General features: G+C 41.0%; 1 protein-coding gene across 1 annotated transcript; it reads right to left on the bottom strand.

Moving 5' to 3' along the window:
• Positions 1-4,557: 4,557 nt before the first annotated feature.
• LOC114698744 (T-cell ecto-ADP-ribosyltransferase 2-like) lies at positions 4,558-11,527 on the bottom strand. The gene is made up of 4 exons (XM_028877567.2): positions 11,443-11,527; positions 7,737-7,805; positions 6,556-7,291; positions 4,558-4,946 (listed from the first exon to the last, which is right to left on the bottom strand). The coding sequence occupies exons 2-4, from the start codon at positions 7,785-7,787 to the stop codon at positions 4,882-4,884; spliced, it is 852 nt and encodes a 283-aa protein (XP_028733400.1). The 5' UTR covers positions 7,788-7,805; positions 11,443-11,527; the 3' UTR covers positions 4,558-4,881.
• Positions 11,528-15,928: the final 4,401 nt, after the last annotated feature.

Raw genomic sequence — 15,928 nt, 5'->3', positions numbered from 1 at the left:
TGCATTTTCCTATGGTGTGTTGATAGGGAGGGGGCTTCCTTTCTATGTATTCATCCATGTGTTTCTAGGAAGGCTGTGTTTGACAACCCGTTTCTGCAAAGGCAGTTAGGGGGCTCAGCCTTAGGGCATCCATAGCTTGTGAACTGGAAACAGAAAGAGCTGGGAATTTATCTCAAAAGATAAATTGCTCTTTCTGTTTCCAGTTAAACAAGACACTTAACATGAGTATCAGTGAGCAAAGTTCAAGATGGAATATAGAATGTGGTCTGTAGCCACATCAGCTATCACATCCCCTGTATCAGTGTTTCTCAGTTACCAGGTCCAAGTCTGAGGGCAGTGGGGGTTGGAACATGATCCTGTATTCATACCAAACATGAGACTCAGGAGGAGGTAGAGGGGCATGGAGTGGAAGGGCTTGCATCCCAATGAAACATTAATTGTAATGGGCCCATAGTGTGGGAGACAGTCCATTAGGCAGGAGCATATGTTGCTTCCACTTTCTTGACATGGATGTTTTGGATCCATGGTGTGATGGCAGCTACCTTCACCATCATAAGAGTGGAGAGAATCACCATCTAGGGTTTTTGCCAAGTTGGTTCCAGTGCCCCTTTGGCTGCTACATATCAACCCAGACAGTATTACCAGATCCAAAGCAGAAACAGCTGGTAAAATAGGAGGTTGGTTGGATCTCTCTGCCAGTTCAGTGAGTAACCTCTTTGGAGGACTGGAGTGCCTGGAGAGCCTGGAGTGACTTGAGAAAGGAATGGTTTTAAAGCATTCTACCAACCGCTGGTCTCTGAGCTGTGGAAGCTGTGGTGGAGATCTTCCAAACATTAATATCATAAGGGGTAAATCCCTCCCTATAGAGAGTTTACAGACCCAAAGCAAAGCAAAGGTAGGAGGTCTCTACACTCAAAACTGGACTCTAGTGAGAGTTTTGTTAGAGGTTTTTTTGTTTGTTTGTTTGTTTGTTTGTTTGTTTGTTTTTTTACATGTGCTCTATATACTATTAACCAGCCCACAGCATTGAGGTCTCTATACACAACAAAGTTTCCAATTTATCCCTAAAGGTTTTACTATTAACTATCAATGATTTGATGCCAATGGAAAATGGTGTAATGGCTAAAGAATCTCCATTTCCTGTAAGGCATCCATCCTGATACCTAATAAAAATTTGACTCTGTCTCCAGTACCTGGAAAATAACATCCCACTAACCCAGAAATCCACAGCTATGACTACCTCCTTCAATATGATATAACTAACTGCCATTTTGGCTTCTGTAACCTGCTTATGCAGACATTCAAGGACTATTCTTAGGTCCCCTTGACAACCTAATCTTAACAGATCAAAACAGGTCTTGGTTGCTTGTGTAGATACTCAAGTCTTCTTGTAGTTTTCACATTTAAAAATCCTTCCCTCATCCCCATCCCTCTTGGCTCAACAGTCTCTGGTTTTGCTCAGAGACTGTTGTTTTGCTAGCAGCTAAAACACATTTTGCTGATTATAATTATAATCTGAATTGAGTCTGTGGTCTTTTACCAGGAGTCTCTTACTCCATAACATGGAGAGTTAGGGAAGCTTTATATACTTGGGCTAAACCCACTCAGGGTAAGTACAGGATATAGACTTCCTGGCCCATTATGCCTCAAAATGGGCCTGTCTCACTTACTGAGATGGCTCAGGAATTCTTAATGAGTGAAGCTGACAACCTGATCCCTGGAACCCTGCATAAGGTGGAAGGCAAGAGCCTATGCCACAGAGTTGCCCTCTGACCCCTGAACACATTTCAAGGCATGAACACACACACACATCAGGCAATATAGCTATATAAAGTTTTAAAAATTAATGTGCTTATCCATGCCCTGAAAGGTAATCAGAGTTATTGAAATAGGCTAACAGAGCTCAGTAGCTGGCTGTATTTCTGATGGGGTAGAGTAGGGAGTGGGACTTTATCTAGGTCAGCCCTTAACATTTATGGCCCACTCAATTTGTCCTGCAGGAGCATCTGTGAGAAATGTACAACATGAACATTCTCAATTGTACCAATGTGAGCATCAGACCTCATGCCTGCTGTGGGATGTTCTGTATGCTGTGAAAGTGTTGCTCTGATTGCTTGATAAATAAAAAGCTGATTGGCCACTAGCCAGGTAGGAAGTATAAGCAGAGTAAACAAACAAGAAGAATTCTAGGAAGTTTGAGTCAGGAGATGCCAGCCCACTGTCCATGTAGCAACATGTATTGGCACACAGGTAAAGCCACAGAAAATGTGACAACATATAAATTAACATGAATGGGCTGAGTTTAAATGTAAGAGCTAGTCAGTGGTAGGCCTGAGCTAATGGCCAAGCAGTTTTAATTAATATAAGCCTCTGAGCGATTATTTTATAAGTGGCTGTGGGGTCTGTGGGGCTGGGCAGGACAGGAGAAAACTTCAGCTACAAATGGTGCCCAAGGGCTCGAGTTTCCACCTGAAACCTGAGAATATTTAATGGGCAATTCTAAACAGAACCAAAAACAGGCTCCTGCTTCATGTCTCATGCAGGTGGCGAGGCACTGCAACATGCGGGCTTGAGGTACACCATGGCGGGTTCACAGTATGTGGGCTTGACCTGCAGCATGGCACATTCCCGTTGAGTTACACACAGGTTTCTGCAAGCCGCATATTAACTACATGGTAGATTTAGCCTTTGCTAATTCAAACCGAAAGAAAGAGAGAAAGAAAGAGAGAAGGAAAGAAAGAAAGGAAGGAAGGAAGGAAGGAAGGAAGGAAGGAAGGAAGGAAGGAAGGAAGGAAGGAAGGAAAGAAGAAAGAAAGGGTTTTTGGGCTACACACTGCTGGATGGAAGCATAGACCCACTGCCTCCCAGAGTCAATGGACAGCCTGGTTCCCAGACAGAGCTGGTGGTAAATGTAGTTCCACCATGTTGGGAAGCTGAGATGGGCAGAGCTAGCAGCCAAAGCTGCCATTTCAGACCTAGTAATGCTGCAGTTTAAAGCAATAGATTCACAATAAGACAGATTCAGATGGAACAAAACTTCAAATGGTTTACAGTGTATGTAAAAATGTACATCAGCTTGGAAGAGAGAAGAAAATGAATATAGAATATATAGTTATATAAAGAGACAGTTTTTAAAAATAAAGTTTTTAAAGAAACAGTAAAGGTAGTATAAAAAATAAGTCACATAAAGATGGGTATTACATAGAGAATCTGGATTGTGTTGTCTTTGATATTTTTAACTGTAGAAAGACATTTGATTGTAAAGGCTGCTCAGTTAAACCAATATGTATATTTTAGAGGTATTTTGACTTCAAAATTTGGATCTAAGGATATGTTCCTTTGGAAAGGAGGCTCTGCTTTTGTTTCCACAGGAACTAAGGGACTATGAATTTGTTCCAGGTTAAGATGGAACAGATTTGATCAAGCCAGACCTCATGAACCTTAACAGACGATAACTATCAACCAGAACTTGACTATTATCTCGAATTTTCTCAGGATCCCCATTAGACTACAGCACCCTCTATCAGCAGGAAGTAGCCTAGAAAACTACACCCACATTCCCCAAAAAATGGATTATGGATATTTGTCTTTGTTTAACTTGTTGGTTACAAATTGTTGTTGGTCATAGTCAATCTCTTTCTAAAAGAAGAAAGGGGGATATGGTATAGCAATGTAGAATGTAGATATGATAAGATAAAAGGGAAGATTAATGAACCTATTTATAAAGAGCAACCAGCAACTTCTTTAAAAGTGTTTTGCCTGGTTATGATAAGAGATAAGTTAGCTTTAAAATTTTGACTCACAAACATAGGGTAGACAAAATATTTTTTTAATTTTAAAAAATACAAATAGACTAGATATTGTAACTGTAATTCTTGCTTGATAACTGTTTATTATATATAATTTTACTATGTTAAAGTTAAGCCCTTCCTTTTTGATTAGACAGAATAAGGAGGTACTGTGAGATGTTCTGTATGCTGCGAATATGTTGCCCTGATTGGTTGATAAATAAAAAGTTGATTGGCCACTAGCCAGGCAGGAAGTATAGGTGGAATAAACACACAAGGAGAATTCTGGGAACAGGAAGGCTGAGTCAGGAGCAGCATGTAATGGCACACAGGTAAAGCTACAGAAAATGTGGCAACATACGGATTAACAGAAATTGGCTGAGTTTAAGTGCAGAAGCTAATCAGTGGTAGACCTGAGCTAATGACTGAGCAGTTTTAATTAATATAAGCTTCTGAGTGATTGTTTTATAAGTGGCTGTGGGGTCTGTGGGGGCTGGGCAGGACTGGAGAAAACTCCAGATACACACCCCTTAGGAGAGGTTCTCAAGCAAATAATTCAACCTATAGAAATACCTAGTCACGCCGGGCGGTGGTGGCGCACACCTTTAATCCCAGCACTCGGGAGGCAGAGCCAGGCGGATCTCTGTGAGTTCGAGGCCAGCCTGGGCTACCAAGTGAGATCCAGGAAAGGCGCAAAGCTACACAGAGAAACCCTGTCTCAAAAAAGAAAAAAAGAAAAGAAAAGAAAAGAAATACCTAGTCATAGAAATCTGGTTATAAATGGTTTATTTCCTAGATTGTAACATTCATCATATAATACATGCATTAAAACTGTTACTGCTGATCATGCAGACAAACACTGCTTTTTTATCATAGCAAAGTGTCAAAGGGTAGTAAATTTGAAGTCAGAGCATAAAATTTCACCCACATACCCAGTAGGTCCTTGGGTGTCTATGGAAGTCGTGAATGCTAAAGTAGATATACCCAAAATGATCGCACACTTCATTCTACCATAGACCTTAGAAAACCACCAAGTTCTTGCCCCTGGGCCTCCCTTCAACACTCAGACCCATGAACTGCAGGCAAGAGAGGGCTACAGTTCAGCAAGAGGCAGTAGCTGGACCAGGAGACCAGGTAGCACCACAAGCAGCAGGGTTGCTGTAGATGGGAGGAGAAAGGAAGGTTTCATGTGGGAAATCTCAAGACAGGGATAGCTCCCCTAAACATTCAGTACTTTGCACCCAGATCAAAACCCAAGAGAGTAGACTCTAGGGGGCCAGCATGCCTGGCGAGACTCTTCTGGCTCCCTCAGGATTCCTAAAGTACTCAAGTACCAGGAGGTGAGCAAACTGATGGATCCCCACCACTTCCAGGGTCCTGTGCTCTAAGACACTGACTGGGGATAAAAGACTTTCCTATCCAGAGTCCTCCTAGCTGTCTAGGGAGCCCAACAGAATTTTCCTTCTTCACCCAAGAAGAGGTTTCTTGGTCTGAACCTTCTAAAAGTCCATTGTTGCAGCAATGGGAATTCCTTCTAGGCCAGCTGGTGTGAACTAGAACCTAACAGTGGTTCTCAGCCTTCCTGCACTAGACAACAAACATTTGCCCCAGAATGGCAGCATCTTTCTGACTGAATTGTGGATCTGGGTAGGGGTCATGGTTTCCTTGGGCTTGATATTAATTCCAAATTCCTCTATGCAAATGCATGAAGCCCCTGTGATCACTTCTGTAGTTCCACTTCCTACTCCAAAGAAACCCAAAGTGTTAGAGCTAATTAGATCTAAGAATGCTCTGTACTCAGTAGTTTAACTGTAGCTCATTTCAGGTTCTCCCTGGCCTCTCAGTCAAACTGAAATTCCTAGGATAACATTTAGAGGGGCCTGGTTGTAATTAAGTAATTCAGACACTGTGCAGATCCTGAGTGGTGGGCACAGGAGACAAGGTCTCTAGAGTGTGAGCAAGTGATTTTCCTGTGAATGTCGAGACCCACACCATTATGAGTTCAGATATGATATAGGAAATGTGTACATGGTTCTTCATATGTTCAAATAAAAACCATTTGTGCAATGATATCTATATTCCAAGTCATATGTCTTGAATGTCTCTCTCTTAATTCTCAACTAATACTGCTAGAATATTTATCATTTTGGTCTATATCATTCAAATGAGGAAACAGATGCATGGATATCTGATAACTTGACAAGAGTCATAGAGCTAGCGATGTTTGAACCAGATTGCAATGTAGTCTGATTCCAAACCTATGACAGAGAACATGATACAGTAATTTTTTCTGAAAGTATTATGGAAGGATTACTATAATAAGTGATACTTGAAACATAACCACCTTGTCTTGAAAGGTATTCACCAAACTAAAATTGATGATGTCTTTGCTTGCATAGAATGAGACATGTGGTGAAATGATGAAGAGAGAACCCAGGCCACTAGGAATGATGGGTATACAGCCACAGAGAACTCCAAACACATGGAAGATTTGGTTTGAAAGGATAAATAACCCCTGATGGAACTTCTCACTCTTTATAGGGCTGGGCCTGTAATAGCCTTTTCCTGAAGTCCCTCACTGTGTTCAGTCATTTCTTATACACCTGCACTGAGGTGTGTGCTCCTTGGCTTTACCAAAGCTACCCTTCATCAGTCTAGGCATCCTCGCCATGTGCAGGTCTACTGGGTGTCTTCTGGTAGGGAGCACCCCCTCCTCCCTTTCATGATGGCCCCACCAGCTCCACCTCTAACACAGACCCAGACTCACCTGAGCTGCTGAAATGACTCTTGTTGGTAGAACCGCTGTAGAAGCAATTGAAGTTGCTCTTCCCTCTTTTGGGGGACTCCAGAGTAATTTCCTCATTCCCCTTGCTACTTGTTTTTCTGGTGACACTGTCATATACTTCATATACTGGAATTAACACCTCCATTTGTTTAGGTTTGTAGGAAAAACCACTTATGTTAACCCCCAAGCAGGTTTTGATGGTAAACAGTGTTCCAATAGAACCATTAAAGTCAACATAAGCTACTGTTCTGTTGAAAGATGAGGAACCGAAATGCCCAAACCGCACAGAGCCCTTCTCACTGTAACGAAACTTGTTCTTGCTGCCTCTGTAAACTTCGTAACAACTACGGTTTTGGTTTCTCAGAAGCTGAAGGGCTCTTGTTAAATAGTAATGGAAGGCCTTGTAATGGAAGTTAGTGGTATTTTTCTTGAATTCTCTAATAGCTGTGTGAAAATTTGTGTCGTTGTGATTAGTGTAAGCCACTACAGCTGTTCCATGGTAGTCATTGAAACCTTTGGGATACTTCATTGTCTTTTTTGTCTCATTCCATTTTACCTCTGCCTTTTTCCACAAATGTTTAAATTCCTTACACATGTTGAAGTCTTCTTCTAACAGCTGGGGTGCTTTTTTCTCCATGTCTTCAACACAGCCCTCATACTGATCATCAAATGCATTGGGAGCCATGTCCAGTTTGGAAGACTCAGTCAGGCCTGTCACCTGAAAGAGAGAAGTGGGTTCTATTTACTCACCAAGTTTGCTAAGTTACTAAAATACGCTGGGTGCTGTCTGGAGCCGACAGCATGAGATGTCACATATTACATCCTCACACGTGGAACATGCATGGACACAATCTCATTATGTTATACGGGGTGAAGAAAGGCAAGGCTGACATGTCTGATTCTTTTGTGTTTATGGATACTACAGTTTTCTCCTTTATTCAATCAAATTTTTAATCAGCATACAAAATAACAGGCCTATCATGACATTTTAACATTCATATATCAGTGTACATTGCTCATAATCACACAACCTTCCCCCTACTGATATTATATATACACTACTTCTTCAAGATCCATGCCTCTACTATACTCAACCCTGGAAATTGTAATATCACAAAGATGTGGGAAAGCAGGACCAACAGAACATGGGTTGAGAATCTTACTTGCTGGGTTAACAACCAACTCAGGAGGATCAAATGAACTTTTGATGTCATCTTCAAGTTCAAATACAGCTGCAAGGAAATATAAGACAATGAAAGAGGGGTACACATAGTAATGTAACAGTCTGTTGATGGATCAGCTCTGGGTCATTGACTTAATCCTTATTTCACATCTGGAGTCCAGGCTCCTGCTCACACTGCTCCCACAAAGGCTTACCAACACTCTGTGAACAGCTCTTCTTGGATCCCTTACCAGAGATGAGGCAACTCATATCCTCTCTCCCCAGTAAGGAGCTACAATCAATCAATCCTGGTAACACACAGAGGTATGTAGCGTGTAGACTGCCAGGGAGAAAGAGGCCATATTTTAGCAGATCTGTCTTAGAAACTGATGTTTTACTCACACACATACTTGTATTCTCCATATTAGATTAACTTGTGGCCCACACTCAGCTAGTTACTTTTGAATGTCTTTTATTGCTCTCAGTATTTTCTATGTTCTATGATTTGGTTTGTTTGTCCTACAAAAATCCCCAGTGTGGCCATATAAAGATGGGGAAACCTTTAAGAGGTGAGGTCTACTGGGAAGTGACCAGGTCCTGGAGGACATCACCCTTAGAAGAGATCATTCAGGCTTGAGGGATCCTACCCAGTTCCTGCAAGAGCCAGTCTGGCCCAGAACCTCTCTGGCTTCCTCTCTTGCCATGTGTTCCCTTCTGCACATGGCAATGGATTCTCTGATAGTGTGATAGAAAATATTGTCATTCTTCTTGGAAACCCCTAAACATTTAGCACGTTCATATTTAGACTTTCCAGCTATTAGACTGTGAACAGAGTAAGCACCTTTGCTTTATAAACTTTCCATCATCAAGCATTTTGTGATGGTAATAAACACAAACAGAGGAGAAAGATTAGGGTGTAAAGGACTTGACTTGCAAAAATAGACCTGAGTTTCATCCTAAGAATCCACGGGGATAAGTAAGAATGATGACATGCACTTGTATTCCAGCACCACGAGGTCGAGAGAGAAGGGTACTTGAGATTCTCAAGACTCACTGGACAGCCAGACCAGCCTACTTGGTGAGTCTCAGGCCTGCGAAAGACCCTGTCTTTATCAAAATTGTGTACAGTACCTAATGACACCAGTGATTGTCCTCTGACTTCCACATGCGTGTACCCTCATACATGCATGTTTCCACACAAGTGCATATGCCCACACATGTGCATGTACAGACAAAAAAAGAAGAGAAAAATAAAAAGGAAAGAAGCAAACTAACATAACCAACCTTATTACTAATTATATCTTACGAAAATGTAAGATTTTCACTACTCTTTGAATGTTGGAGAGTTAAGTATACACTGAATGTCTGTTCAAGCAATGAGAAAGAAGGTCACCCTGTTATTGTGGAACCATTCCTTCATTCCTGCCTATGGCTTTTGGCAAATCATGAAAAGTCCCCCCACACTTATCTAAACCTGTTGTGTTACTCTCCACAGAATTTTGACCTAGTCTGTCAAGATAATCCTCTCCCCACACCTTGAGAATGGCAGAATGGAGTCACATGCTGTGGCTGACCAGTTGCTCTTGGGAAGGCAGGGACTCCCAGCTCCTCCACAGCTTGGCTTCTCCTGCCCTGAGCCTTTAGGGGACACTGTAGAAACAACAGACCTAGGAGTTCAGCACTGCAGTGAAGGTTCCCACCTTCTGTATATCCTCAACTTTTGAAAATTATTAATTATTCTAAAATAACCATAGTTAGCTACATAAGATATCCTCCCTAAATTCTTAAAGTCTTCTAGACAACCAGTTATGGCAGCACACACCTATAATCCCAGCCCTTGGGATTTGGAGGCGAGGGTATCCTGGGGCCCAGGCCAGTTTAGGATGTAATGGGACTCTGAGGACCCAAATAAAGAAAAAAATAACCTCTGCCCAGAAATAGAAACACAGGTGAATTTTTTGGCCTCGAGTACATCCTGGAGCCACCTAGAATTTAGCTTCTTATTCCAAATGGTTTCTGAAGTTTGGTTGTATCAGAAGATCTCTGGAAACTTGTCACCAACAGACTTCTGGACTCCAGCTCAAACTCATTCACTTAGTATTTCTAATGAGCTACTTTGTTAATTTTGACATAATCTGTTTTTTTAAAAAAGCTTTCCTTTTCTTCTTTTTAGTATCGTGTATGCATGCATGTCCTGGAGTTGGTCGGTATGTGCACATGAGTGCAGATGCTTACGCTCTGAGGTCAGAGGTGTCAGACCGTGTGTAGCTGGAGTTACAGGAACTCGTGAGCTGTCTGACATGGGTGATGGAACTGAGCTCTGATCCCACAGCAAGAGGAAGTACTTGTTCTAACCATTGTGCCATTTCTCCAGCTCAAAATTTACTTTTGGGGTAAGTACTACCTAGCATAAGATTCCAATTAATCGGTGCTGAGGATTGAACCCAGAATGTTGTGCATGCCAAGCCAACACTTTTCACTGAGCTATATCCAACTGGACAGGGAAGCCTCTTTACACAACACACATCTCCACATTCTCGCTCTTCCTCCAGCCTCAGCTAGAACCACCCCTTTTCTTGTCTTAAAACTTAGGCTTCAAAGCTCTGTTCTGAAGTCAGGAAGTCTGACAAATCCCAGATGCAGGTACCAAGAGAAAGCAATCCTGTAGGGTTAGTGGGTCAGCAGAAGGACTTTCTCATTCAGGAGGCTTGGCTCAGCCAGCCTGGAGTAAACTTCCAATTCTCCCCTCCCCTCCCTAGTTCCTCGTGTGGTTGATCCAGATGTTTGCCTTTCACAGGACTGGTGTCTACTTCCCTGTGGGACAGCTAAGGACAGCCTAGCTGTGCCTTATTGCCACCGATGCCCCTCACAACCCACCTAGACTGAAGATATGCAACTTGAGTCTCTTCAACCCCAGTATGAACTCCTGTAACTTGTGCCTGCCAATTAAAATTCCCCCTGGGAATCTGTGTAGCTTCTTGGATTTTTAAAAAAAAAAGCCATCTCTCTCTCTTTTCCTTCATCCCCACCTCTCTTTCTTCACTCTCTCCCACTCTCCTTCCATCCTGCTTTATAGCTGCATTCAATCTCCAAATTCTACATTAAAAAATAATAAGCCTATGTTCCCACCACATAGGAGACGTGGTGCAGGAGGACCTTGAGGTCTGAGTTAGACTGGGCCACACAGTAAGACCGCATCTTTTAAAACTCTTAAATTTAAAATACAGTAAGACCGCATCTTTTAAAACTCTTAAATTTAAAATGGACAAATAAAGCAAAAAAGAGGATAGAACCTAACATTTCCATGTATCTGGGAGGAAAATGGGATTAATTAAGCATATCCCTGTTCTGTTTCAAAAACCGGGGAAGTACACGAAGGTAAAAGTCTATATACATAAGCGACCATGTACACAGATGCCAATTGCTTCCTACAGGACCTGGGAGGTAAATTGTGTGGTCCTGCATTATATTTCTAAGTCTCTAGAAATATTATAGCCTTATGTCTGTCCTTTCATTATCTATATCTGCCTCCATCACCCTACATGGGCTATTTTCTTGCCTAGAACTGACCATCTGGCTTTAACCTTGAGTCATAAACTTTCCCATACACACTACTACACCCACTGCAACTCTCAGATTTTTCTAAGAGTCCCCTCAATTTTAGAGGTCTTCCCCTTCAGAGGACAGAGTTCAGAGTTGTCAGGTACCTGAGCAGGCCTTTGGTGGCTGGGTCTCTGGTCTCTTCTAAAATCAAGTGTTGCAGAAGGCAGTGCAGTGGCCTTTTATCCTCTTGACAATACACTTTCACTTTCAGATTAAATTTGAAAGGAAGCCAGAGAGTTTTTTATAGCTAGAGTTTACCTGCCTAGCCCACAGTCAGAACAAATCTTTGTCACCCGCCAGTCCCACAGTCGCTCAGACCCAACCAAGTAAACACAGAGACTTATATTGCTTACAAACTGTATGGCCGTGGCAGGCTTCTTGCTAACTGTTCTTATAGCTTAAATTAATCCATTTTTATAAATCTATACCTTGCCACATGGCTTGTGGCTTACCAGCATCTTCACATGCTGTTTGTCCTGGGGGCGGCTGGCAGTGACTCCTTCCACCTTTCTGTTCTTTCTTATCTCCTCTCTGTTAGTCCTGCCTGTACTTCCTGCCTTGCCACGGGCCAATCAGTGTTTTATTTATTGACCAATCAGAGCAATTTGACATACAGAACATCCCACAGCAGTTTATGAACTACTTAAGCTAGGTATGTTGTACTTTGTTAGTATACTGTAGTGAATACCTCTTCGACCTATGACCTTGAAGTACCAGGCCCTAGGGTGTGGCCTTGTGGCCTAGCTGAAGCTGAGGGGCACATATGTCTGGTCCTATATCTCCATTGTAGCTTTGCATGGTGTGGATTCACTCACGTGGCAGAAGCAGTGTGTGGCAGGACATAAGCCTTCCAGGGTCTATTCTGTTTAGTCGATTTTCCTCCCCAATATAATTTCTAAATAAATAGTTTCTTTATCAGGATCTGTGGTTTATCTGCTATACTATACCTTTCTATTCTCCATCATTTTTGTTTTTTGTTTTGTTTTTGTTTTTTGAGATAAGGTCCCATTAGCCCGGATAGGCCTCTTCATGGCTATGTAGCTGAGGATAATCTGAACTCCTGATTCTCTTTCCATAAAACTAGATTTATTTGTGCAAAAATAGAACCCAGGACCTGGTGCTGCTTGGCAATCACTCTAACAAACAAACTGCATCCCTTTGTCTGTACCAAAATGAGTCAGGACATTTCATTTATTCCCCACAGGACTGCTGTGTGTGTGTGTGTGTGTGTGTGTGTGTGTGTGTGTGTGTCTTATGTGTGTATGTTGTGTTTTGTTTTGTGTAAATGTTTGAGAGAGAGAGAGAGAGAGAGGTGGGGGCTAGAATGAGGAGAAAGTAGAAGTTGGTTGACCTTTGCCTAACATACCAATTTTACAAATTAAATGAACACCTGTTGTGGTGGCTCACATCTTTAATCCCAGAGTTTGGGAGCCCGAGGCAGAGGGATCTGTGTGAATTTGAGACCAGGCAGGTCTACACAGTGAGACCCCTTAAACCAAACAAAGCAACCAGCAAATCACCTGAGCGCTAAAGGGGAATAAGGAAAAGGTGAAGATAGGTGACTAAGGTTTTTTTTTAATTGATTGTTTGGGAATTTTACCTTGTGGACCCCAATCTCAGCTATTTTCCAGTCCCTCCATAACCACCCCTCACTCTCGTAGTATTCCTCCAAAGGGAAACTAAAAAAGAAATAATAACATTTTGGGTCATGACTTTGTTGGCTTTAGTGTTTTCTTTGACTGATAGATCTATTTCTTCTACTGTATCTTCAACGCCAGAGATCCTCTCTTCAGTCAAAGAAAACACTAAAGCCAACAAAGTCATGATCCAAAATGTCCAAGAAATTTGGGATACCATGAAAAGACCAAACCTACAAATAATAGGGATAGAGGAAAGAGAAGAATACCAACTCAAAGGCACAGAAAATATATTCAACAAGATCATAGAAGAAAACTTTCTCAACTTAAAGAAGGAAATGCCTATGAAGATACAATAAGCCTATAGAACACCAAACAGACTAGAACCCCCAAAAGAGTCCCCTTGCCACATAATAATTAAACAACTAAACAAACAGAATAAAGAAAGAATATTAAGAGCAGAAAAGGAAAAAGGCCAAATGATTAATAAAAGCAAACCCATCAGAATAACACCCGATTTCTCAATGGAGACTTTGAAAGCCAGAAGGACCTGGACAGATGTAATGCAGACACTAAGAGACCGTGGATGCCAGCCTAGACTAATATACCCAGCAAAACTTTCAATCATCATAAACAGAGTGAACTAGACATTCCAAGACAAAACCAGATTTAAACAATACTTATCCACAAACCCAGCCCTACAGAAAGCACTAAAAGGAAAATTCCAATCTAAGGAAGTAAGACACACCCTCGAAAACACAGGCAATAGAAAACACCACAGCAGTAAACCCCAAAGAAGAGAAGCACACACACACACACACACACACACACACACACACACACACACTACCACCAAAAAAAAAAATAACAGGAATGAACAATCACTGGTCATTAATATCCCTTAAAATCAATGGACTTAATTCACCTATAAAAAGGCACAGGCTAACAGAATGGATACGAAAGCAGAACCCATCTTTCTGCTGCATACAAGAAACACACCTCAAATTAAAAGATAGACACTACCTAAGAATAAAAGGCTGGGAAAAGACTTTCCAATCAGATGGTCTTAAGAAGCAAGTCCGTATAGCCATCCTAATATCTAGCAAAATAGACTTCAAACTAAAGTCAATCAAAAGAGATCAAGAAGGGCATTACATACTCATCACAGGAAATATCCACCAAGATGAAGTTTCAATTCTGAACATTTATGCCCCAAACACAAGGGCACCCACATATGTAAAAGAAACATTACTAAAGCTTAAATCTCATATAAAACCCCACACATTAATAGTGGGAGACTTCAGCATCCCACTTTCACCACTGGACAGATCTCCCAAATTGAAACTTAACAGAGAAATAAAGGACTTAACTGATGTTATAACTCAAATGGACTTAATCAACATCTACAGAACATTCCATCCTAACAAAAAAAGAATATACCTTCTTCTCAGCACCCCATGGAACTTGCTCTAAAATGACCACATACTTGGCCACAAAGCAAAGCTCAACAGATACAAAACAATTGGAATAACCTCGTACGTTCTATCAGATCACAATGGTTTAAAGTTAGGTTTCAACAACAACAAAAACTACAGAAAACCTACAATCTCATGGAAACTGAATAATGCTCAGCTGAATCACCAATGGGTTAAGGAAGAAATAAAGAAAGAAATTAAAGACTTCCTAGAGATCAATGAAAATGAATATACCACACACCCAAACTTATGGGACACTATGAAGCAGTGCAAAGAGGGAAATTCATAGCACTAAATGCCCACATAAAGAAGTTGGAGAAATCTCACACTAGTGACTTAACAGCACACCTGAAAACTCTAGAACAAGAAGAAGCAAAGTCTCCCAGGAAGAATAGACGCCTGGAAATTATCAAATTGAGGGCTGAAATCAATAAAATAGAAACAAAGAGAACAATACAAAAAAATTAATAAAACAGAGAGTTGGTTCTTTGAGAAAATTAACAAGATAGACAAGCCTTTATCCAAACTAACCAAAAGACAGAAAGAGAGCATCCAAATTAACAAAATCATAAATGAAAAGGGGGACATAACAGACAATGAGGAAATCCAGAGAATCATCAGGTCATACTTCAAAAACCTCTACTCCACAAAACTGGAAAATCTAAAAGAAATTGATAATTATCTGGATAGGTACCACATACCTAAGTTAAATCAAGACCAGATATACTATTTAAATAGTCCAATAACCCCTAAGGAAATAGAATCAGTCATTAAAAGTCTCTCAACCAAAAAAAGCCCAGGACCAGATGGTTTCAGCACAGAATTCTACCAGATTTTCAAAGAAGAGTTAATACCAATACTCTTTAAATTGTTCCACACAATGGAAGCATAAGAAACATTACCAAACTCCTTCTATGAGACTACAATTACCCTGATTCCTAAACCAAACAAAGATGCAACAAAGAAAGAGAACTACAGACAAGTCTCCCTCATGAACATTGATGCAAAAATACTCAATGAAATATTGGCAAACAGACTCCAAGAACACATCAAAACAATTACCCACCATGATCAAGTAGGCTTCATCCCAGGGATGCAAGGGTGGTTCAACATACAAAAGTCCATCAATGTAATACACCATATAAACAAACTCAAAGAAAAAACCCACATAATCATCTCACTAGATACAGAAAAGGCATTTGAGAAAATCCAACACTGCTTCATGATAAAGGTCTTGGAGCGATCAGGAATACAGGGAACATACCTAAACATAATAAAGGCAATTTACAGCAAGCCAACAGCCACATCAAATTAAATGGAGAGAAACTCAAAGCAATTCCACTAAAATCAGGAACAAGGCAAGGCTGTTCGCTCTCCCCATACTTATTCAATATAGTACTTGAAGTTCTAGACAGAGCAATAAGACAACATAAGGAGATTAAGGGGATACAAATTAGAAAGGAAGAAGTCAAGCTTTC

Source organism: Peromyscus leucopus, chromosome 1 (genome assembly GCF_004664715.2).
Source record: "Peromyscus leucopus breed LL Stock chromosome 1, UCI_PerLeu_2.1, whole genome shotgun sequence".
Taxonomy (NCBI): domain Eukaryota; kingdom Metazoa; phylum Chordata; class Mammalia; order Rodentia; family Cricetidae; genus Peromyscus; species Peromyscus leucopus.
Note: the sequence above shows the minus strand (reverse complement) of the source record. Positions and strands in the feature narration are given on the sequence as shown.

Coding starts and splice junctions, on each gene's coding strand:
- LOC114698744 (XM_028877567.2), bottom strand. CDS start 7,787: ATGACATCAAAAGTTCATTTGATCCTCCTGAGTTGGTTGTTAACCCAG. Junction 7,292..7,736: donor GTTGGTTGTTAACCCAGCAA/GTAAGATTCTCA, acceptor TCTCTCTTTCAG/GTGACAGGCCTGACTGAGTC. Junction 4,947..6,555: donor GAGTCATTTCAGCAGCTCAG/GTGAGTCTGGGT, acceptor TCCCATCTACAG/CAACCCTGCTGCTTGTGGTG.